This window comes from Bos javanicus, chromosome 16 (genome assembly GCF_032452875.1).
Source record: "Bos javanicus breed banteng chromosome 16, ARS-OSU_banteng_1.0, whole genome shotgun sequence".
Classification (NCBI taxonomy): Eukaryota; Metazoa; Chordata; class Mammalia; order Artiodactyla; family Bovidae; genus Bos; species Bos javanicus.
This window is the reverse complement of record NC_083883.1, coordinates 77885305-77910434: the sequence shown is the minus strand read 5'-3', so window position 1 is coordinate 77910434 and position 25130 is coordinate 77885305. Positions and strand designations below refer to the sequence as shown.

The 25130-nt window shown below is 41.2% G+C and overlaps 1 protein-coding gene across 2 annotated transcripts in view; it reads right to left on the bottom strand.

Moving 5' to 3' along the window:
* Nucleotides 1–25130, bottom strand: part of NEK7 (NIMA related kinase 7) — a 137821-nt gene that overhangs the window by 33998 nt on the left and 78693 nt on the right. For both annotated transcript variants that reach the window (XM_061383703.1, XM_061383704.1), the window contains 3 exons: nt 24088–24198; nt 3098–3206; nt 2106–2213 (listed from right to left, as the gene is read on the bottom strand). In XM_061383703.1, coding sequence (XP_061239687.1) covers nt 2106–2213; nt 3098–3206; nt 24088–24198 — 328 coding nt within the window. The remainder of the gene's footprint in view (nt 1–2105; nt 2214–3097; nt 3207–24087; nt 24199–25130) is intronic.

Genomic DNA, 25130 nt, shown 5'->3' with positions numbered 1-25130 from the left:
TCCTTAGTATTTATTTTTAAAACAATCTTTCAAATTTGCTCTTAAAAACAAAAGTCAGTAACACAGGAGGACAATCATTTTTTAAAAGCAAAAATTAAGGTCAACTTGTCTAAGTCTGTGTCATAATTTCTATCCTTGTTATTTTATACATATTCTTTGTTAGCAAAGAATTTTTCCTGATCCTTCTACATAAGATTTTTATTGGGTCCAAACACCTTGCTGGGCTAGAGTTCAAACTTTAATTCTTGATATTCAACATACTTTGCTTAGTGAACTTCAGTTTCAAACCATCAAAATTTCTACTTCACAGAAAAGACAGGCAGAAACACAAGATGTTTTCTTATGTTAAGAATACTTTTCTCAAAATAACATGGAAAACAAAAATACTTGGGAAAGAAATTATTTTCCTATTGATTCATTTGTCAAAGTAATCAGTCTCATTGCTACTTCCTCACTGGCTGTGCCTCAGGTGTGCCTCAGAGTGTTTTATGATGATGGGCATCCCCAATTCATGTGTGTGTGTGTGTGCAGATGCACACACATGTGAACTACATACAACTACATGACCCTAAGTTAATTGGTTTAGATAAAAACTGACATTAGCAATTCTTAATTCTTCTATTAAAATTGTGCTCCCTATAATGACACACTTTGGAATAATACGTCACCTAAACCTAGAGATGCATATGCATTTGTAAACCCATTGAGAACACCTGTAAGCAGCAGTGGCGGGCAAGCTAAAGGAGTACACTTCCAAAACTGTAAGGTCTGTGAAACCAAAACTGGTTTCACGTAATAATGCTGGATCTTCAGGGTCAGGCAACTACAGCACCTGCAGAGTGACAGCCGCAAAACAGCATGTGCAGTACACACGCGTGTGCAGGAACACACACACGTGTGTACAGAGCGACAGCCCGCAGAGCGGCATGTACACAGTACACGTGCCTGTGCAGGAGCTAAGGGCGCGTGCAGCTGTGCATGCGTGCGTGCGTGTGTGTGTGTAATGATGACCCAGCGTTTTTAAGTATAAGAGATTACTGACAGAGTGCTGTTAGGACATTCCGTTCAGGTGAGTGACAAAGTCAACGTGGGTTATCTTTCCTAAGGGCCATCCTGGACGCAGGAGAATCAAGCGACAGGTTCAAGGCCTCAAAGAGCCTCAGCGACAAAAGTCAGAAAGCTTTAAAAATGTCCAGTCACTTAATTTGGCTCGTTTTATTATTTTGTCATTTAGTGAAACTCATTCCTCATTAGACCATTTAATTTTTATTTCTCACTTAAAACCAGTAACTTAATTTTAAAAAATCAATTGTTTTCAATGAAATTATGACACCAAAGATGAGGTATCATTAAATTAAAGCCAAATTATTTTTATCTTAATTCTTATTTGATGGTTACCATTTTGTCTTATGTTACAAAGAAACTATGATTTGAAAACTTTTAGGAGAAACTCTATCATTCCCTTTAAGTTATTCAATCTAAAAAGTATTTCTTCCCAGTAATTGCTATGTTAATGGAAAACCAGTTTACATCAAGGTAAAGTTGGACTAGCTACCTTCAGTTCTGTTTTAGGTACAAAGGACACTGGTATGTTATCCGCTCTAGAATCAGTAAATTACAAGTGTCTTCTACTTGTACTTTTACACTTTAGGGGAGTATTTCCTCCTGAGCCACAAATCATCTGTAGGTCCCCCCCCGAGTAATCACAACCATGAACGCTACTTTAATAAATTTGCAAACTACTCTAACATTTTTAAATGGTCAGGTGAGGTCTTTAAGATATGGTTTATTCTTCATACTGTCTTAATATTATCAAACATAAAATAAAAGGGAGGGTCCATGCCAACAGTTAAAACTAGATTTGTTCACTGGCATTTTCTTTTACTAAGTGACTGCCTGATGGTCAAAGAGAAGTGTCCAAGTGTCACATGAATGGACGCATTTTACCTGATAGGTTTCAGCTCAGGACCTGAGGATTTTTAAAATGTTGATTAGTATTTAGACGGTAAGAGCTGGCATATAATTCGTATGTCCCTTATATTTTAATCACGTGGGTGGGGTGGAGGGAAGCGGATAGATAACTGAAATTATATTGTGTCTCTTACCTAAAGAATGTGCAGCTGTGGTTTTGGAGCTGAAAAAACGGCCAAGCCCAAGGTCTCCAAGCTTGACCACCCCAGTGGCCGTAATGAACACATTAGCTGGTTTTATATCTGTGGATTAAAAGGCACTGGGTGAAAAATGATGTCAGTGGAAGTATATTCAAGGGATTAAAAATACTTCTCATTGTAGAACTTAAAATATCAGTTAAAAAGTCAGTTTGAATTCTGAACCAGTTATTTATTTTGAGTAATGTTCACATATCCTAGTATTTCTGAGTTCTCGGTCCTTTGATAGACAATCATCAATACAGGATGATAAGCACTATTAATTTTCATTTAAAATGCATTTTTTTCATTTTCAAATGAACTTCTGTGAAATTCAAAGCACAAAATAAATGTGTGCCCTTCTATCAGTTTTAAACATCCTACTAAACAGTAATTTATTGACATGTTTACATAAGATATAAAATCAAAACAGATGCAGATAATTACTTAGATGATGTTATTTTAATTGCTTATGTCAACTGTACTGAAATTTTTTACATCCCAAAATGAAGGGATCCATGCCTCAGTGATGTAACCTTCATACATTTGGTCTGACCATTTGACTGAGAATCATGAATATATTATGAGAGAATGCTGAACATTAAAAATCTAAGTAGCTATATAAGGTATACTGTTCACTAAAAAGAAAAAAACAATTCTTACTTATGCATATTCAACTGCTTTCCTGCATCTGTTTTTTTTTTAACTTTTACCAACATAATCAGTAAAAAAAAAGTTAAATAGAAAAATAACTAATTCTCATTCTTATTTAAAACCAAGTACGGCTTTACTTAAAGGCTTATCATTCTAGTATTAATAAGATTATAATTTGGAAATAAATCACCTAGGAAAGCATGATAACACAATGGCTGGAAGGAATTTATTCGTAAACTGCCCAGTGCCCTGTGACCTTTACAACAACATGAAAAGCTTCACAAGCCTGGACTCACCCCGGTGCATGACTCGTCGAGAATGCATGTGCTCCAACGCACTGCACAGCTGCACAAAGTATTTCCAAACGGTCCTTTCAGGAATTAGCCTCTTTTGTTTCTTAAAATGCTGTTTAAAAAATTAAAAAGAAGATTAAAAAAAAATTTCAAACTAGATTCTGACTTAAGTCAGAAAAACACCTATTCTCATCTATTAGAAGCTAAAAAACAAATGATTTTTCATAGTGAAATGATACCAGGATTTGTACCTGATATCCTACCTTAAATTTCTCCCGACTGTATCTAAAGTCAGCATAGGCCGTATCAGGCTACATCTCTGTGATGTCCACCTGTTTCAAAATTTTAACATCCATATAAGGTGATTTCTTATCAAAAAGAAGGATGTCAAATTTAAGAATAGCCAGAGTAAGAAAGTCTAGAGACCTGGAGGTAATTATGTTCATTACAAGACAGGGCTTCTCTTGACAGAAGGTAGTGAAGTAGAATTCCTTTTAAATACTGAACCACCCTTGGTGATTTGAAATATCACTTAATTTATTAAAAATTAAATAAATAAGAGGGAATTGCATGAAAACTTTCATGAATATTTCCACTGCATATTCCAAGTCAAACCTGCACTTTGCTTTGAACAAATAAAACTAAACATGGGAGCAAAACATGAGAGGAAGACCAGGGCAGCAAGCTGAGCGTGAGCAGCCTAGTCTGGAAAGACCGCACCATCATGCGTAGAGGGGCCGTAACGGAGTAACTGCAAAACCCAAGGGACATATGTGTGCCCATTTTTCTGCATTATATGTGCTGGAAGAATATACTAATAATATGCTAATTCAAGATCAAAGTCCTTAGTTTCATTTCATAGGATTTGTAAGGATTCTTTACATAAAAATTATTTTTCAAAACCAAAAATGCAACTGGTTTCTTAGCAAAATTTGTAAATGACCAACATGAAAAAGTATTGCATTTAAACAAATTTTCAGACAATTTTAACTTTTTAATGTTTACATAGACATCAACATTTAAACATGTGCTTTAATGCACTTTATCTGATGACGTGACATTTTAGAAAGTTCAACTGTTTTGATTTTTTTTGTAACTGAATATGGAGAAATGGTATTTCAGATGATCCCAACACAACACACTCTGTCAGTCCCTGCCCCTGTGAGCAGGTGAGGGCGGGCTGAAAGGAAAAACAAGACAGGGAAAGAGAGCTGCCAGCGTGCCTACCTCGTGCTCAGCACAGGATCAGGTCTACTGACTCACGTGCACTCAGCGCACCAAAGGAGAGCTCTTCAAGGAAAAGCAAATCACTTCAGGGTAATCTTTATCGTAACTCGTACTACAGAAACGAACTTATTAGCAACTTCAATGACTACTACCTCAGTAGCAAAAAAACAAAAAATAAGTAACAATCAGATGACCAGGTAAAAAGCAGATCAGGGTTATTACTAAAATGGTAAAAACCTCCCAGATCATGTTTCAGTATTAAATCTTATTAACCGCAGCCTGCATCAGCATCAGTTTTCAGTCTATGAGGGCAACACTGCAAAATCAGTTTTAGACACATAATTTTCTTTCCGACTTGGAATGAGTCCAAATAAAGCCTGTCTATGTGCTCTCCCTGACGCTGGATTAGCATATCAGAAGACCGTTTGATGTCAACAGGAAGATGGGGAACAGGCTTCTTTTCATTCAAAAATAAATATACCATATCATGTAAGTATCAGACCATGAAAGAATAATTTTATGCTTCAATATAGATTCTGAAATCATCATAATTATAATTAACCTGACAGTTTACCTTTAAAGTTCCGTTATTAAAAAATAAATTGTATATTAAAAACAGGGCACAATGAGAAAACTGCCCTCAAAATGGAAGATGTGATCAGGCCAAGGACTGTTTCTTTCAACAAGTTAAAGATTTTAACAATGAACTGGCATCAATATAATGCTAGCTAGACAGAATGACTTGGCCAAATGTAAGTATCCAAACTAGTAAAATGTTTTTGAAGGGTAATTTTATGAATTTGATTCAATCAATCATAAAATAAAAGCAGTTTTAACATGTCATTGGTTATCTCCCAATATTTTTTCCATGTCTATTTAAACATACAGTTTTTCAAACAGCCTTGAGTAAAAAAAAAAAATTTTTTTTTTTTTCCTCCCCAGAAAAACCAATACCTATGATGAGAAGAGCCTGTTTGTTCTGATGGTGGCACTGTTGGCTATCTCTTAAGAGGATGAATAGAAAAAAGGCAATAAAAATTTGAATTCTGGTAAAATTTATATTAGCACTATAAAACAAGAACTCACATAATGCCAATATATTTTTAAAAAACAACCTTTTCTTTACTTATTCTAAAATATACATATCTTTTTAAAGTAATTATCTAGTCAAATAGCATTATTGTTCAAAAATCCTATCTTTCTCTGAAAAAAGACAATTCAGCTTCAGATTTGGGGGAAGTAAATGTAATACCAATATATAGGAATAAAAACGTACATTTATTTGTCATGTGGTATGTTTTTAATAAAGCTAAATCATTTTAAAGGGTTACTATTAACAAAGATTTCTATGAAAAAAATTTAAAAGATAAGTCACTTTTACTATGTTATAAAACAGAATTTTAACCTCTTATATCTGAAAATAAAATATCTAAAAAGTCATGAAAGACAGAAATGAGCACTCAGATATACCTGATCATTTGGACAGAATTTTTATTGTCTTTTTTTTATTTTTAAAGTGGGTTCATCTTTTTTTATGCAAAGCTTAAAATACTGTTTATTTTAAGAGCATATTTTCTACCTCCTTCAACATTCAAACAAACACTGAACAGTATTCATATCAGAAAAAGAAAACCAGATGTAACAAAAAGCTAACCAGTGTATTTGTAAACGCATATGCAAACATCAGATTATACTGTTCTCTCACTTATGTGTAACAAGATGACCAACATCTCACCTAGGTGGAATTCAGCATCCTTGGTAAAACACGCAGTGTCACTAAGGTGAGGCTAGCTGATGCAGCCTGCCTCCATGCAAAGGTGTTTTGGAAAATCGGCACAGCTTTTTTTTTTCACTGTCAAACATTCTCTTACAAACTAAAGGCCCCAAAACCAAATTATACAGCAGACACTGCTTATCAAGTACCAGTTTTGGGGAGGAATCACTCCTCAGTCTGGACACTCCCACTCCAAGCAGAACATACATTTCTTATTTCTACGTTGTGCAATTCCAGCATTCCTCCTTGGGAAATCTTGGGAAAAATTTTTATCACTATTACACAGTATAAACTCATCAACAGAGAAAGAACAGAAAATTATCTTGTTGGATCAAAAAAACAAGCTGATTTCTGTAGTGTATCAAAACATCTAACCCTACAGTTTGGTATGTTCATGTATAAAGAAGGACATTTCAGACAAAACACCCAGATCCACAGGGTCTGCTTCGTGAGTGTGCGGCCCGCACGGTCACACAGGCCCTGGCTGAGTGTGGTGCTATTTCACCAGCTAGAGATTCCTGGTCACTTGTTCCACGGGGACGCGGGACGGTGTCAGCTGGTCCCAGGAAGCACATAACCAACACCCTTGGGAAACAACGTACTGCTGTAGTTAAAAAACAAAACCAAAGAACAACACACACAATCCTGGGAGGCAAGTCGTTCTTGAAGAGGATTAGGAGAAACGGTAATTAAATAGTAATGAAGCTATATGAGAACTGGCGTTGCAGGCACCAGCCGGTTTCCATCTCTTCCAAGTATCTAACACGAGGAAGTAGGGGATTTATGTTCAATATTAGGAACTACTTCCTGCTCCAGAGTGTCGTCAAACGTCTAATGTGCCACTCACATAATCCATATGCACCTTTCATAACAGACCTGATGATGAGGCTTGGCAGTAATGGTTGTGTGACCTTGAAGAAGCCACTTAACCTTGCTGGGGCTTGGTTTCCTCACTATATTAAACCGTTTTGGAAATGAACAGAGTTAAGTTGCTCCTGCTGCCTCTAAAATATCTCAGTTACGAATAAAACACAAAAAACAAATGCCTGATTGGCACATTTTCACACTGAAAAATAACAGATTTTAGTATGTCCTGTCCTTTAAATCTTCAGCTAATAACAACAAAGCAAAAATAACAATCATACGACCTCTGAGATCCCCAGAGGTCCAGTTAATCCTATGAATGGTCTTCACATGAGATGACAGGTCAGATTTTTATAATAAGGTAATTACAAGGAAATTAGATCAAACCTTTACCAACAGAAGCAATATTATGTTCCCAAACATCTCTGTAATTATATTGCATTTTTATAAGACTACATATTTCACAGTGCTTCTTTCAAAGATTTAAATGCAGAGAGACTAGATGATGGAAAAGGCAGGATGCTTCTGAAAGTATTAACTGGCAGTTCTAAGTGTGATTTCTATTATATATCAATCTTTCTACGGAAACATTTTTCTTCCAAGGGCATAAGAAGGTCTCATGAAGTGCGCATGTACTTGCCATTGGGTATAAATGGGTAAAATAGTTATGTAGACTTCTGGTATGTGATACTAATCTACAATGTGTGAACATTTTCTCCCTTGGCACTCTGAATAGAATTCAGGTATCCTAAGTTGCTTTAGAAGATGCTAGTAGAATGGGCCTGGCAATCGGGGAGCACTAAAAACAAAACAAAACAAAACAAAAAATAAAAAAACAAAAAAACAACACCTGCATCTAATTTTATCCTCTTTGATAAAATACTTCCCACCCAAGCTCTATTCTCTTTTTCCTTTCCTATGAATGTCAGAAAGCTAAGTGTACTCAGCTACTTCTAATTATAATTTAATAGACTATCAATGTAATCCATCCATTCCCCAAAGTCAAAATCATACAGGTTAAAACATATTTTATCTTATGGTAGAAAATGTGAAACATATAAGATTTTTTTTTCCTGAGTAATTGAGCCTTGGGGATAAAAAAAGAGAAAACCTTATTTACCAAACAAGAAAAATGAGCTCCTATAAAGTCACAATGTTCTTCCCCTAACCCCCAAAAGTTGCCTTCTAAATGTTGGTGTATCAGTATCAAGGAAGCTTGGAATAGTTCTTAAAAATCAATGAAAAAAGGTAGGAATATATCAGAATTACTAGGAGGAATGATACTGCATTGCTGCCGTGTGGATAACATGGAAGCTTCCAAGCGCCTAAAGCTGATGGGGAAATAAATATCTGAAAGTGCTTAACACGTTGCCTCTATTGCATTAGAGGACTAGAGACGGACGGTGAGACGAAAAAGCGGCAAGTCCATCTTTAGGGTGACGTGGAAGGCTACAAAGGCAAACGAGAGCGCCTGTCTCTCTGATGACGTCTTTCTGGTTATATTAAACCAGACAACAGTGAAGAGAGAATACGGAAATATATTCTTAATGGACAAGGAAAACAGTGGAACAATAAGGAGCCAGTAAAAGTCTCTCAGTAGAAATATGAACGAAAGAAAATGAACCAGAAGTCTGAGCCCCTTCTCCCTTACTCGTCTTCACCTACCAGCACCGCTGTCTGTGTGCATAAAATTCACAAAGGCAACTTTCCACCAGCATTACCTTTAAGTAGGAGCAAAGAGTTCCCTTCTAATTTTTTCCTACGTAAACACAGATCAAAACTTACACACAGTTCAAAAACTTACCCCCCTTTTCACTGTGCTTACATTATGGCACGTAATTTTCAATTTTAATACATTGAAAGTTCAATATTATTTCATCACCAAGTGTCTTAGGTTTCAAAGAAAACCCAAGGGCAATTTTATCAGCAATACTGCTTCTATGAAAATACTGCTGTAAAACATACCTACACATGCATACCACACAGACATAAATAAGCCTTTTTGGTTACACACACACACACAGGTGTACATGCATGATGTGTAGGTACCTATGTATAGAATATTCAGTTCTGCATAGCTTTTTCCAGACAGCGCCACTAATTTGCAACCTTAAGACATCTGAATAATTTTGAAGACATAAGATAACATAAGATAGGTGGCAACCTTATGTAAGAGACCCCGCAGGAAACAGGCTGTGCTTGGGAGAACTGGCCATTCTCCCTGTGGTCTGGCTCGGGCGGCACACTTTAGGCCAGATGCTGAAATGGACATGTCTGTACCCTCCAAGCCATAAATCACCATCAACAAAGATAGATGGCACTGCTGGGGAGACTTTACTGCTTTAAGGATCCAAAGGTCAAGAGTGTAGAAGACATTTCTAAGTGCTTTTCTTTCCAGTACAGCATTTAAATTCGGATAAGAACAGATAAGAATATGTCTGCAGATGTAAAACAAACAACCACACTAAGAAGGTGAACAAGATTTACAAGTTGTAACAATTAAAGATAATAATTATCTCCAAGATTTGTTGATGTTTTCAGTAATTTATCAAAGTCTGTGGTGTACCCACCTCTCCCCTCGAGTGTGAGCTGGGTTATGAGCGTGATGAACTGTCCCCTCTGTATTAGGTTATCTTATGTGACAGAAAGGATTCTGCAGATGTAATGACGGCTCTAATCAGCAGTTTTTGAGTTAATCATTGGGGAGATTATCCTGGGTGAACTTGATCTGATTGGGTAAGCTCTTCAAAGAACTCAGAGAAATTCAAAGCCAGAGACTCTCCTGCTGGCCATAAGGGAGCAAACTGCTAGCTGCAGAGATGGACAGGCGGCCTCGCGGATGGCTCCCAGCTGACACTCGAGGCGAGCAGGGACATCAGTCACACAGCCACAAGGAAGTGAATTCTCCCAACAATCCAGTCAACGAGGAGGAGAACCCTAAACCTCAGGTGAGATCGTGGCCCCAGCTGGCGCCTCGATTTCAGTTTCTAGCGTCCTGGGCAGAGAATCCATAAAGCAGGATGTGAACTCACTAACCCCCCAAATTGTGAGATAACATGTTTGTCTTTTAAGCGGCTAGTTTGTGATAATTAGCAATTAAAAACAAATAAAAAGTGCATTTCTACAGACAGCAAAAAAAAAATCAATACAAAAAATTAAGTTTATGTTTTTTTTTTTTTTTTAAGTTTATGTTTTATAAAGGAAAAGAGTCTTAACGCTCCTACCAAAGTTAAAGGAAATGCCACACAAGTGGTAACCATAGAAAATATAAAGTTGACGATTTAAGAATAAATCTGTATCTAAATATGTTATGACTAAGAAGAGAGGGCCTAACTCAGGAACAGGATGCGGGATCTCACTCTCTCTACCTGTATTCAGGTAGAGAGAAGAACCGGTCAGAGCAATCAGACAAGAAAACAAACACATAACATGCACCAGAACTGAGCAGGAAGAAGTAAAACTGTCTCTGTTTGAAGATGACATCACTTTATAGGTAAACAAAATTCTAAAGACTCTATCAAAAAAGCAGTTCTAATCAACAAATTCAGTGAAGTCACAGGATAAACAAATTAACATACGAAAAGCAGTAGTGTTTCTATACAGTGGTAGTGAATTATCTGAAAAAATTAAATGTATTCCATTTACAATAAGATATTTAGGAGTAAGCTTAAAACTAAGGAGGTAAACAGCCTCTACTCATAAAACTACAAGATGAAGAAACAAATCAAAGACACAAATAAATGGAAAAGAATCCCATGTTCATAAACAGAATAATTAATATTATCAAAATGTCAATACTACCAAAAGCCATCTATAGATTCAACAGAATCCACATTAAGATTCCAATGGAGTTTATCACAGAAGTAGACAAAACAATTCAAAAATTTATGTGGAGCCACAAAACACCCCCAAAGCCAAAGCAATACAGAGAAAGATGAGCAAAGTGGGAGGTGTCACAATTCCTGACAGACCCACATTATGAACTTACAGAAATCAAAACAGGATGGTGCTGGCTTAAAACAAACACACAGACCAATGGAAAAGAACTGAGAGCCCATAAATAAGCCTAAGCATTTACAGGTAACTAATATTTGACAAGGGAGCCAAAAATACTCAATATAAAAATGACAGTCTCTTCAATAAACAGTGCTGGGAAAATTGGACATCCACATGTAAAAGAATAAAACTGAAACCTTAATTTTCACCACTCACAAAAATTAACTCTAAACAAATTAAAGACTTACATGTGAGACCTGAAACTGAAACTCCTAGAAGAAAACACAGAAGAGCTCCTTGACGATGATTTTTTCGATATGACAACCTAGAGCATAAGCAGCAAAATAACAAGCAAGTACGGTGACATCAAACTAAAGGGCTTCTGCACAGCAAAGAAACAATCAAAAAGCAAAAAGGCAACCTACAGAATGGGAAAACATATTTGCAAATGTATCTGATGAGGGGTTACTATCCAAAATATAGAAAGAACCCACACAACTCAATAGCAAAAAATAACCAAACTAAAAATAATAAGTCAGTTAACAAACAAGCAAAAGACCTGAGTAGACGTTTTTCCAAAGAAGATAAAACAATGGCCAGTAAGAACATGAAAAGATGCTCAACATCACTCGTCATTATAGAAATGCAAATCAAAATTGCAATGAGATACCATTTCATGCATGTTAAAATGGCCACCAAAAAAAGACAACAGGCAACAAACACGGTGAGAATGTGGGGAAGAGACCCTTGTGCACAGTTGTTGGGCTGGCAAACTGGTGCGGCCACCATGGAAAACAGTATGGAGGACCCTTGAAAAGTTAAAAGTAAGACTACCATATGATCCAGCAGTTCCACTTCTGGGAACATATCCAAAGGAAACGAAAACACTATTGTGAAAAGATACCTGCAGCCCCACGTTTATTGCTGCATCATTTACAGCAGCCAAGACATGGTAACAAACTAAGTGCGCAGCACTGGAAAAGACCCTGAGGCTGGGAAAGATTGAAGGCAGGAGCAGAAGCGGACAACAGAGGATGAGGTGGTTGGATGGAATCACTGACTCAACAGACTTGAGTTTGAGCAAGCTCTGGAAGTTGGAGATGGACAGGGAAGCCTGGCGTGCTGCAGTCCATGGAGTTGCAAAGAGTCAGACACAAATGAGCAACTGAACTGAACTGACTGGCCAATAAAGCAGTTGCCGTATGTATACAATGGAGTATTATAAAGTCATAAAAAACGAGGATATCCTGTCATGTGCAAAATCACAGACAAACCCTGAAGGCACTGTGCTAAGTGAAATAAGTCAGACAGAGAAAGATAAATACTGCATGATGTCACTTACACATGAAACCTAAATGCGCAAACACACACACAATCTCATAAAAAAAAAAAAAAAGATCAGATTTGTGGTCGCCTGAGGCAAGGGGTTAAGTGACAGGGGGAACTGGATGAAGGAGGTCAGGAGGTATAAACTTCCAGCTCTAAGGTAAGTATGTACCAGGGGTGCGATGCACAGCATGATGCTCCAGACAACACTGCTGTCTGATACAGCAGAGCTGTTGGGAGAGTAAAGCCTAAGGGTTCTCATCAAAAGAAAAACAAAAGTTTTCCTTTTTTGCTAGGAACTAGGACGCTAGGTGTTCTATTAGATGAGCTGCTAGTAAGGAGATCCAAGAAAAGTGTTTCCTTCAGAAAAGTTGTTAGTTTGCACCAACAATTGACTGCACTGAAGAATCAGCACCCAAAGTGATTTCCTTGGTGGCTCTGAGGGTGAACATTCTAGCTTTCCCAGGGTGAGCACACTGTATGTCCCAATAGACCCCAACTGATAGATTCCCACCCAGCATGCTGCTGCTGCTGCTAAGTCGCTTCAGTCGTGTCCGACTCTGTGCGACCCCATAGACGGCAGCCCACCAGGCTCCCCCATCTCTGGAACTCTCCAGGCAAGAACACTGGAGTGGGTTGCCATTTCCTTCTCCAATGCGTGAAAGTGAAGTTGCTCAGTCGTGTCCGACTCTTAGCAACCCCAAGGACTGCAGCCCACCAGGCTCCTCCGTCCATGGGATTTTCCAGGCAAGAGTACTGCAGTGGGATGCCATTGCCTGTTCCGCCCACCCAGCATATTACCCTGCAATGTCCCAGACTGAAAATACACAATCTGGACAAACTAAACCTTTTCAAGAAAGAAGCTGTATGAATTGGTTGTTTTCTGGGGGTGAGTGGCACAACTGTACAACTCATTATGAGCCTAGGTGTTCTATTAGATGAGTTCCTAGTAAGGGGATCAAGTATTTTCCTGCAGAGGTCACTTGTTTCCCAAGAACTGACTCTAGTAAAGAGAGAATCAGCACCCACAGTGTTTTCTTGGGTGAATTTGAGAGTGAAACACTTCGGCATTTAGAGGGTGAGAATACTGTTTTGGCCAGTGGACCCAAATTAGCACGTTCACACCCAGCATTGTCTAGCACTGAATACACACTTGAGAAAAACGGAACCTTTCCATAAAGGAAGTTGTGTGAACTGGTGGTTCTCTGGGTGGTGAGTGGCATACCCATACAATGCATTATCAACCTAGGGACTTTATTAGACGAGCTCATAGTAAGGAGACTCAAGCACAGTGTTTCCTTCAGAAAAGTGACTTGCTTGCGCCAAGAACTGACCAGCAAATAGAGAATCAGCACCCAAAGTGTTTTCTTAGGAGGGTTTGAGAGTGAAACATTCTAGCTCTTCCTGGGTGAGAAGTGTTTTTGCAGGCAGATACAACTGGCTGGTTCACACCCAGCACATCTCCCTGCAGTGTCCCAGCACTGAAAATGCACTCGGGCTAACTGAACCTTCCAAAAAAGGCAGCTGTGTGAACTGGCCGTTCTGTGTGTTGTGAGAGGCATACCCACACAGCACATTATGAACCTGGGTGTTCTATTAGATAAGCAGCTGGGAAGGAGATCCAAGCAGTGTTTCCTTCAGAAAAGTCACTTGCTTGCACCACGAACTGACTGTAATGAAGAGAAAATCATCACCCAAAGTGTTTTCTCAGGTGGGTTTGAGAGTGAAACATTCTAGCTTTTCAGTGTACCTCGATGAGATGGTGAATGTTCACTAAACTTACTGCAATATTCATGTCACAGTATCATACAGGTAAGTCAAACCATTATGCTGCACACCTTAAACCTACCCTGTCACGTATTTCAATTACAGCTCAACAAAATTGGGTGGGGGGAAGAGATAACCTTAAGTAATTATCTTAAATTGTGCCAAACTCTTGGCACAGAACAGAGTTCAATTTAAATTATCTGTATTGCGTGTGTCACTAAAAAACATCTGTAACAATAATATTCACTTTCCTCTTAGCCAGTGAGGTGCGGTATGACAATTTTTTGGCAGATTAAAAAACTTCTGAGTTTCCCTTCAAGGGATTTATTATACTGGGTTATATTTTGTTTTACTGATATTTTAGTAAAATATAGCTTTAAAAAATATGTGAACTATATAAACTTATATTCTCTTCTGACTCAATCTGACTTTCTAAAAAGCAATTATAAATATAGGAACTTATAAATAGTTCAAATAATATATTTTGGAAAAATGGACTACAAAAATTTTAAATACATTTTAAGACTATTTCTACTGACAAAGTGAAATGAACAAAGCTCGTGTTTATATAGTTCTGAGATTAGTCTCTCATCTCCTCTATACTAAGTCTCCATCACCAAATATGTTTCTAAGCAACAGAAAAGTGAAATATATAGTATTAATAAGGCATACTACAAAGTGGAACATGTACTGGTTAAATTTAGGATACAGTAAAGAAAATATACAGCATATATATCACAACTGGATAAACTGTAACCCAATCGCCACTCTGTAAGAATCTTTTCCTTTAAAATTCTGATTACTGATGATAAAGAAATACATGATGAAAAATTTTGGATTTCCTTTCATCTTACAACTCATCTGGGAAGTATTTCATCTGACCACAGCCTCAGGTACTCCTCTGTCACTAATTAGAGAAATACTGAATATTTCAGCTGTAAATTGCTTAATTATATTTGTCAGCCTGCTCTAAACCAATTAATTATTTACTTGTAAAAATCTTTGATGCAATGCTATCCAGAGGTTCCTTCCTGGAATACAGACCAGGAGCGATCTTTCCACTTCCACCCCAATTAAGCGGGAGCGTTGAGACAGTGGGGTACTGTGATGCACAGCGATTTACGTATCACGTACCATCAAGAAATGAACACGCTCCTCGGATCGGATCTATTGCTATCCTTTGCAAAGCTCAAGTCACTGCCACACTCCTTCATAAACGAAGTCCCTATCATTTTTTATTTTTTGGTAATGTAGTCTTATATAAAGAATGGCATAGAGCACAAATTAGAGGATTGAGGAAACAACATTAGCATTTCTTAGGGCCAAAAAGCCCCTTCCTGTATCAGAACGCTGTCTCCTCCCCTGCCACATTCCACTTGGATGTGAGCAAGTCCTCGTGGGACTGAAGTGTGAAACGGCAGGAGCCACCAGCCACGTTTCCCGAAGGGCCCCTGGAACAGAGGGGTGGACAGAGGAGAGGGCTTCGGGTCTCACACACACCGTCCCCAGACATTTCCTGAGTTGCTGCCATCAGCCAGGCGCTCCCTAGAAAATGAAAGCAGCCCAGGGAGCAAAGCAGGCAGTCCCCACACTCAACAAGGTCACACGGGAAATCCAGACAGGAAAACCGCCCCACAAGCAAGTGCGCGACGGTGTAAGGAGTCCTGAGACACCATCCCTGGTCCTGGTCTAAGAGACCATTCCTGAGGAAGTGGTGAATGAGCGGGAGCGGCAGGACTGACGGACACACGCCCAGCCCGGGGACAGAGCGCCCGGGGCGGGGGGCGGGGCCGAGCGCAGTAGGTGTCCGCGGAGCGCCGACTGTGCCAGGCCACAGGCCGCCTTCCCCAGGGTCTCTTCTGGACCCCGCGGCTCCCGGGCTCACCGGGGGCGCCAGGGCGGTCTGGGGCAGAGGCCTTTCTTCTCTGTTTCTCTTCACCTCTCTTAGAGACTGATGGAGAAGCGGATGTCGCGTTCCAGGGGACAGGTGCCGGTCCTTCCCTCGGGGAGAGGGTGGACATGGAGCTGATGGAGAAAGCGGAGCAGCATTCGGAAGGAGGGAAACAACTCTGAGCGTGGGCCAGCTCCAGAGGGTCTCCCCGGGGGGCACCGCAGTCTGGGCGGACGCGGGGGCTCCGATGCGCTCAGGGTGCAGACAGAGCTCCACGCTCCAGACAAGAACCGGATTCCCGGGAGCCTAGGGAGTCAGTGATGCACAGGAACGAGCAAGGCCAGCCCAGAAAGGAGGGAAAAGCAAACCGCGAAAGCCCTGGACTGAAGCTCTGAAAGCTCAGCCAGAAAAGACCGGGAGGAAGAGAACGACACAGTCAAGAAGAATCAGGAGTGTCCAGAGAGGCGGGGAGAAAACTGAGGCGCTGGGGGACTCTGGGCAGTGGGGGGGCCGGGAGGAAGGATGGGGCCAGGGCTCAGGCAGAGGAGCAGAGCCCATACATGCGGGCCCCGGGGGTGTCTGAGACCGGGTCAGCAGGGAGCGGCCAACGGTGGGGAGACACAGGACGTGGGCGGCTGGAAGCAGAAGCCTGGTGGCAGCAGGAACGCCAGGACTGAAGGCGCAGGGCCGCCCTAGTCACCTGTCCGGACAGCAGCGCCCTCTCTGAACCCGACCTCGTCCTCCTCGCAGTGCTGACTGACGTTGGACATCCTGCACATCAGCTCGCCTGTCCTTCTGTCTTCCTGCTAGAGACAGGGTTCTCAGATGCATCAGTGAATGCGTGAAGAGGGACATGTGTGCATGTGGACATGAGTGTGCTCAATGCCAGCACAGGAAGATGCACTCAGGTCCGAGAATACACGATTGAGGTTTCTGATACCCGTGGCAGAGACAGGACAAAGAACCCACGTGGGGGGACACACAGGAGCGCCTCCTGCCCAGCAGGGAAAGCGGCAACAGGGCCAGGGTGGTCCGGCAGTGAGGCCTTGGGAAGGGCAAGGCATCCCTGACTGAGGATGCCCATTCCCTGTGAAGAGGAGGCAGGCTGTCATCTGTGAAGAGTGATGAAAAGAAAGGGGAGAAGCGATACCCAGAGCATTTAAACAGAGTAACGCACATTCCAGTAATACCTATCGAATAGCTGTCACATATTCAGACAGCACAGGTAACTATAAGTATGTGCATATACTCGTACATGCTGCTGCTGCTAAGTTGCTTCAGTCGTGTCCGACTCTGTGCAACCCCATAGACGGCAGCCTACCAGGTTCCCCCATCCCTGGGATTCTCCAGGCAAGAACACTGGAGTGGGTTGCCATTTCCTCCTCCAACGCATGAGAGTGAAAAGTGAAAGTGAAGTCGCTCAGTCGTGTCTGACTCTTAGCGACCCCATGGACTGCAGCCCACCAGGCTCCTCCGTCCATGGGATTTTCTAGGCAAGAGTACTGGAGTGGGGTGCCATACTTGTACATATACCTACAAAAACAAATACATGTATACACCATTGTTCCTCAGTCTCTAAGTCGTGTGCACTCTTTGTGACCCCACGGACTGTGGCACACCAGGCTCTTCCGTCCTCCACTATCTCCCAGTTTCCTCAAATTCATGTCCACTGAGTCAGTGATGCTATCAAATCATCTCATCTTCTGCCACCCATGTCTCCTCCTGCCCTCAATCCTTCCCAGCATCAGGGTCTTTTCCAATGAGTCAGTTCTTCGCATCAGGTGGCCAAAGTATTGGAGCTTCAGCATCAGTCCTTCCATTGAATATCAGGGTTGATTTCCTTCAGGACTGACTGGTTTGATCTCCTAGCAGTCCAAAGGACTCTCAAGAGTCTCCTCCAATGGCACAGTTACATATACATATGTATACAATTAAGCCCTTATAAGGACACAGTAAGGCAGATAATTATTAACCCAATTTCACAGATAAGGAGACTGGAGCTCACGAAGACTAAGCACCTACATCACAGTCATGTAACACCAGTGCTTCAAGTTCTCCTCTCGCCCTCAGAAGCTCCCTGTCTAGATTAGGCTCTCTGTTGTAAACTACCACTCTAATTTATCCTACAACCTTATAAAACTTACAACTTTGGTTGTACAGTTCTCTGAGCATCAGACAAATGCCTCTCTCTCCTAGACAATGAATTCCAAGAAGGCATATAACAGGAATACAGCACACAGTCAATGTCCGGTAAATACAGAATTAAAGAGCATATTTTTAAAGGTTACAAATTGGTATAACTATTTGAGAAAACAATTTGGCAGTATTTGTTATGATTTAAAATACATATGTTATTACTCAGCTATTTTATAGAAGCATCTGTAATTGTCTGTTAAATTGTGTATGAGACTGTTGTATTAAAATACACAAGGTTTTGTAGTAGAGCTTTCCTTGAACAAATTAAACAATGGAAATAGTCCAACTGTTTATCAATGAAGCAATAATAAAATGCACTGTGATATGTTTCTGAAAAAGAATACATGTATCAGTATATATTTTTCTATATATACTGTCAGATATCAAAAAAGCAAGAGAATTCCAGAAAAACATCTACTTCTGCTTCATTGACTATGCCAAAGCCTTTGACTGTGTGGATCACAACAAACTGTGGAAAATTCTGAAAGAGATAGGAATACTAGACCACCTGACCTGCCTTCTGAGAAATCTGTATGCAGGTCAAGAAGCAACAGTTAGAGCTGGACATGGAACAACAGACTGGTTCCAAATCAGGAAAGGAGTACGTCAAGGCTGTATATTGTCACCCTGCTTATTTAACTTATATGCAGAGTACATCATGCGAAATGCTGGGCTGGATGAAGCACAAGCTGAAATCAAGATTGCTGGGAGAAATGTCAATAACTTCAGATATGCAGATGACACCACCCTTATGGCAGAAAGCGAAGAACAACTAAAGAGTCTCTTGATGAAAGTGAAAGAGGAGAGAGAAAAAGTTGCCTTAAAGCTCATCATTCAAAAAACTAAGATCATGGCATCCGGTCCCATCACTTCATGGCAAATAGATGTGGAAACAGTGGAAACAGTGAGAGACTTTATTTTTTGGGGGGCTCCAAAATCACTGCAGATGGTGACTACAGCCATGAAATTAAAAGATGCTTGCTCCTTGGAAGAAAAGTTATGACCAACCTAGACAGCATATTAAAAAGCAGAGACATTACTTTGCCAACAAAGGTTGTCTAGTCAAAGCTATGATTTTTCCAGTAGTCATGTATGGATGTGAGAGTTGGACTATAAAGAAAGCTAAGCGCTGAAGAATTGATGCTTTTGAACCGTGGTGTTGGAGAAGACTCTTGAGAGTCCCTTGGACTGCAAAGAGATCCAACTAGCCCATCCTAAAAGAAATCAGTCCTAAATGTTCATTGGAAGGACTGATGTTGAAGCGGAAACTCCAATACTTTGGCCATCTGATGCAAAGAATGACTCATTGGAAAAGATCCTGGTCCTGGGAAAGATTGAAGGGAGAAGGAAAAGGGGAAGACAGAGGATGAGTTGGTTGGATGGCATCACCGACTCGATGGACATAAGTTTGAGCAAGCTTCAGGAGTTGGTGATGGATAGGGAAGCCTGGCGCGCTGCAGTCCATGGGGTTGCAGAGAGTCAGACACGACTGAGCAACGGAACTGAACTGTAAAGACAGACTGTAAAGTTGGAAAGGCTTTATGCACGTAAAAGTCAGTGCTTAATCTGGGAGATAAGAACATAGAGAGGAAAGTTAAGGATATTCACCACTTGAGAAAACTAATGAGAGACATTATATATTAAAAAAAATAATAAGTAAACTCTAGGCTTACTAAGCGGAGAAGGCAGTGGCACCCCACTCCAGTACTCTTGCCTGGAAAATCCCATGGATGGAGGAGCCTGGTAGGCTGTAGTCCATGGGGTCGCTAAGTCAGACAACAACTGAGCAACTGCACTTTTACGCATTGGAGAAGGAAATGGCAACCCACTCATGTTCTTGCCTGGAGAATCCCAGGGACAGGGGAGCCTGGTGGGCTGCCGTCTATGGGATCACACGGAGTCGGACACGACTGAAGTGACTTAGCAGCAGCAGCAGGCTTACTAAGTCAAATGAAAAGAAAAGTCACAACTTGGTGTTCAACTGAAATGCAGCAATCCACAATCAGAGTGGTTTTATTTGCTGAAGGACCTGGGGAGATTCCACAGGTCAGATTCTCCCAAGTGAATAAATTACTCCTTCCCAATACAACTAGGCATTTGATCAGGTCTGAAATATCATCCTGCAAAAGACTCCCAGGACTATAATCAGGATGTGAAGACATTCCACTCATGTGAAACTGCACAGTCAAACTTTCCGTTCTGTACACTGCGCAAGCTTTCTGTTATAGTCACTGTGCTGAGAGTACCATCAGCTCTACAGATTTGATAATCCGACTTTCAGCCTTGAGAAGCGCTCCAAGGACCTGGAAAACCAGAACCAGAGTGTCGTCTATCTTGAGAGGCGAACTGGTGGCCGCTCTGATGAAGGACAAGACCAGGACAGGCTGACAGAAGAGCCCGTGGGGGGGCCTCAGGGACGACGCTGCTAACCCTCTGAAGAACCGCTTCCGTCTTCCACCAAAGCACGCTGAGTGGCTCTGCAAGCGTCTCACTAGGAATCAGTTGATGCTTTCTAAAAAGGTTTTTTTTTAAGTTTTTTTTTTCTTTTAAAAAAGTTTCCCATATCATCATCTACACGATGCACATGCACATCTTCTACACGATGCATGGATGCACAGGATGGAAGCTTTAAGGGTACAGCTGTCAATTCTATAAGTGGGTAACTTACTACTCATTACCAAACAGAATTCTGTTCTCAATCTGTCTTACTAGATCCACTGAGTCAGTTGCTTAAAACTTTCCTTGGTAATGTCAACTTATGACAAATTTGTTTAAACACGGAGCTGAGTTCATCACCACAAAAAATGTAAGTTCACACTGACAAATTTTTCCTTCTTCACCTGGCCAGAGAAACCTGAGTCTGCTGACAACAGAGGTTAACAGGGCTTCTGTAAGGTGCTCTGGTCTAGAGTTGCTTTTCTCCAGTGGTCGCAGGACAGGAGTATTCTCCCAAGATAAATGCTATAGGCGCAGGCACGCCTTGGCCCCAGGCCAGGCACGGCAGCCTTTAAGTGTGAAAGAAGAAAAGCAGACTAAACAAGAAAGCAAACTCTAACATCAAACCCCTCAGTCATCAAGCACTCAGTCTAGGGTGAGACTCTACAACTGAAATGGTCTCTTTTATCTGCTTCAGCAGGCATTTGCCCAATAGGGGCTTGCCCACTTTCCTTCCCTGTAAGTAATTAAGTAACTCTTACTCCTAAAGGGTCAAGCAAAGAATTCTGCCCTCCGTTCCCGGTTGATCTGGTTCATGCCTGTGGACCCGTTATCTCTGGACTCCTGTTGATCCAGTTTCTTATCTTCAGCGTGGGTCTCTGTCTGAGTCCTGGGGGCCTGCGACACCCCACATCCACACAGGGCCCTCCCTGTGGTCCCTGTCCTCTGGGAGGGATCATTTACAGCTGCTTTTATATGTCTCATCTTGATAGACTGCTGTTTTTCTAAGATTTTTCTTTTGTGTATTTGCATTTCTTTCTTTGTTAATTAAATTGCAAAGACACATTTTTGTTGGTGGTTAGCTCTCTGTGGTAGTGGTGGGAAGTCCCTAAAACAGAAAGCTGACGAGCAGTTGAGTCATCCTACCATGGGACAGTCAGCTTGATAGTGTTCTGTGATAATGAGAACACTACCTTCCTTTTATGTAGACTTTTTATATTTAGAAATTGTAAAACTCTCTCCATCTTACAGTTGAGGAAACTGGGCCTAAAAGAAGTTTACTGATAGGACAGTGTTTAAGTGGCTGATGCTAAATTCACACTGGGAAGCAGGGTCGCTGCTAGCAAATCCACAAACACCTTGATCAGAACATCTGCGGAGGCTTGGAATGGAATGCAAACTGCGTATGCATCAGCATTTTCCAGGTAGAGACGGTCAGAGGTTCTCATCTGATTTTTTCAAAGGAGTTTTGTGATACAAAAATTCTTAAGGGCCTCTCAAGGAAAACACATGGATTTTTGCATCAGACAAACCTAATTTCAGAGTTCTTCTATTTACTAGTAATGATACTTCTCTTCTCTAGGTGTCAAAATTACCTCCCGAAACCACTGTAAAGAGTAAACAGATAATGCATGCAAAGCACCTAACACTGTTTCTAAAACCCCCTTACGAGAACGCCACGTGGCAGACTACCGGTTGTGCTCAAGTATCTGCTGAGAGACTGGATATACAGACAGACAACGGGCAGAGCACATGTAAAAACAGACCTTCGAACCACAATCCGCAGCAACCTGGTCAGGAAGCCAACCCTTCCACTCTAGCAAGCAGCCCGAGAAGCCAGCCTGCTCCGTTCAACTTGCAGGAGGTCACCCTGCTCTCTCTCGTGACAATCCAGGAAGCTAAACAATAACTCCTATTAACAATTAGCCCCAGACGGCCAGGACTCAGTAACTGACAGCTTCCCCACTTTCTGTCCCTGCCTCCAACTTGGGACCAACCAGAGGAAGCCAAATACACACGTGAGCCAGTCACCAAAGATGCCCGACTGCAGTGGGCTCAGTGGCGGCTTCAGCATGCCACGGCCACCCATCGGGGCACACCCGAGCTCCACTGCTTGTCCACTGTGAGGAATTCTCCCCCTCCCCTTGCCCAGGAACCTTGCCACATGCTGGTGAGGGAGGGGGTCCTCTGCTGGAGCAGGCTCAGAGCTCACAGCACTGGCTTTCTCATTCCGCTGGTCTTGGCTCATTTCTGCACTGTTTGGCTCCGCTTGCAGAGTAAGAGGAGGTTAGCTCGCACAGGGACGGCCAAATGAAGAGCACGCAGGCCAGCCTCCCCACACCTGCACATGTTCCTAAGACGCCACTCCGGCCGATGGCGTGAAGCGGAAGACACGGGGTGGCAGCGGGCATCCAGTGACGTGCCCACAAACACAGCCACCGAGTGCCTGTCTCCCCTCACGTCTCAGGCCTGAGAACCTGAAGTCACAGCTGCCACGTCAGTCCCGGGATTTTATACAACGGAGAAATACACGTAACAACACATAACACAGCAATGGCCCTCTGACATCGTGTTCCTATGGGGGGCACTCTTCGGAGTTCTGCTGTGAGTGTATATGTGCATACATACATACATACAAATATATGTGTGTGTGTGTGTGTGTATAAATTAACTGATCATTTAAAATGACCCCATGAAGTCGGTTCTAGCGTCAGTCTGTTTTGGGGGAAGGTGGCGCAGAGAAGACGTTAAGTTAGGCCAAGGCCAAGGATAACCAGTTCTTAGGCTGCTGTCATTAGGCAGTTTCTGTAACTTGTCAGTGAAATTCAACCCAGGGGCTCAAACAGTAAAGAATCCACCTGCAATGCAGGAAACCCAGGTTCGACCCCTGGGTCGGGAAGATACCCTGGAGAAGGAAATGGCAACCCACTCCAGTATCTTTGCCAGGAGCATTCCATGGACAGAGGAGCCTGGCGGGCTGTAGCCCACAGGGTCGCAAGAGTCAGGCACGACTGAGCGACCAACACTTACACTTCCAGAAAAGAAAGTTAAATGACTTCTAAGGCGTCAAATCAGGGTGTGACACCCAAGACTGCGCGCGAGGCCCGTTCTCCTCTCGGCGCATCCCTCCCACGAGCAGGGGCGGCCCGGCCAGGCTGCTCCACAGGCCCTGCCAGCCCCTCGGCCCGACGCCCAGACATGTGGGACGGAGGGTGACCAGCGTGGAGAAGCTGAGCTGCAGAGCTGTACCTTCAGCTGATACACAACACACCCTCGGTCTATTTCCAAGTTGGGTCTGGAGTGTTCATGCATCCAAGGGGACCACTTCCCCAGGTACCTAGCTTCATAATCACAACCATCACCATGGCCTACCGTTGATTACATGGCTACCAAATGTCAAGCATCGTGGTGAGGTCTTTAAAGCATCCGATGTGCCTGTACGTGCAACATACAACTCTCAAAAAAAAGTAAATCTTTAGTTTTTTTTTAAAAAAACAAACAAACAAAAAACCTTACCTTTATCATTCTGGATAGATCACCAGCATCGGCTAATTCCAAAACTATGTTCAGTTCATTATCTTCAATGAATGATGCATAATATTTAATTACATTTGGATGGTTGAGTTGCTGAGGAAAAAAAGGCATCAAAAAGTCTTCTTACTGTAAATTCCCGAGTCACTTACAGTTTTGTAACAAGAATAAAATTAGTGACTGCATTTCATTTTTAAGTTACAGAAATCGTAACATGACTGTATTCTTCTTTCATCTAGTACATTTTGAAATAAGTTTTATAATCATTTAAACTATACAACAATTATTTTTTAGTAATATTCTTAGAAATCATAGAGTACATTATACACCTAAAATTTTTAAAAGTACCGCTATGCCCAACAAATATATAAACTGTGCATATAAATGAATGACCAAATTAAATAGCCGATTGTTAAAAACTATATCCTTCTAAATGGTAACTATCACTTAAAGGCACTCAATGGTAAGTGCACTTTCCCTTTTTACTATTTTGAAGGCAGATCCTAGTATAACTTCAGCCAGTGATAAAACTCTGACATCTACTATATCTAAATATTGCCTTTATATCAAATACTATGAATACTCTGAACCTATCTGTGGGGCTGATTATTAAATTATCTTAAAAAAAAATCACCTTGTAGAAATATACGCATTAATCTACACATATTTACAATCTTTTCTAACAATCTTTTCATTCAATCTTTAACCAAGGTAACATAAGACAAATCATTTCTCAAAGAAAATTATTCATGAATTATCCCTGAGTATACACAGGTTTTTCTTCTCTTCTTCCTACTTATAGAAGATAGGTTTCCTCCCACATTCTCTGTGATGATACATTATTTCTTCTCGTCCCAGGAAATAACTACAATAAGTGGACAGTGGGAAGCATGGCTTATTTTGAGCTTACTTTTTATCTTTTTTAATAAATCTGATTCATTTTGGGCACAAACAAAAATGGACAGCATAAATATCATCCAAGCTTTATCCAAAAGTTAAAAACACATCATAAGCCACAGCATTCCTCA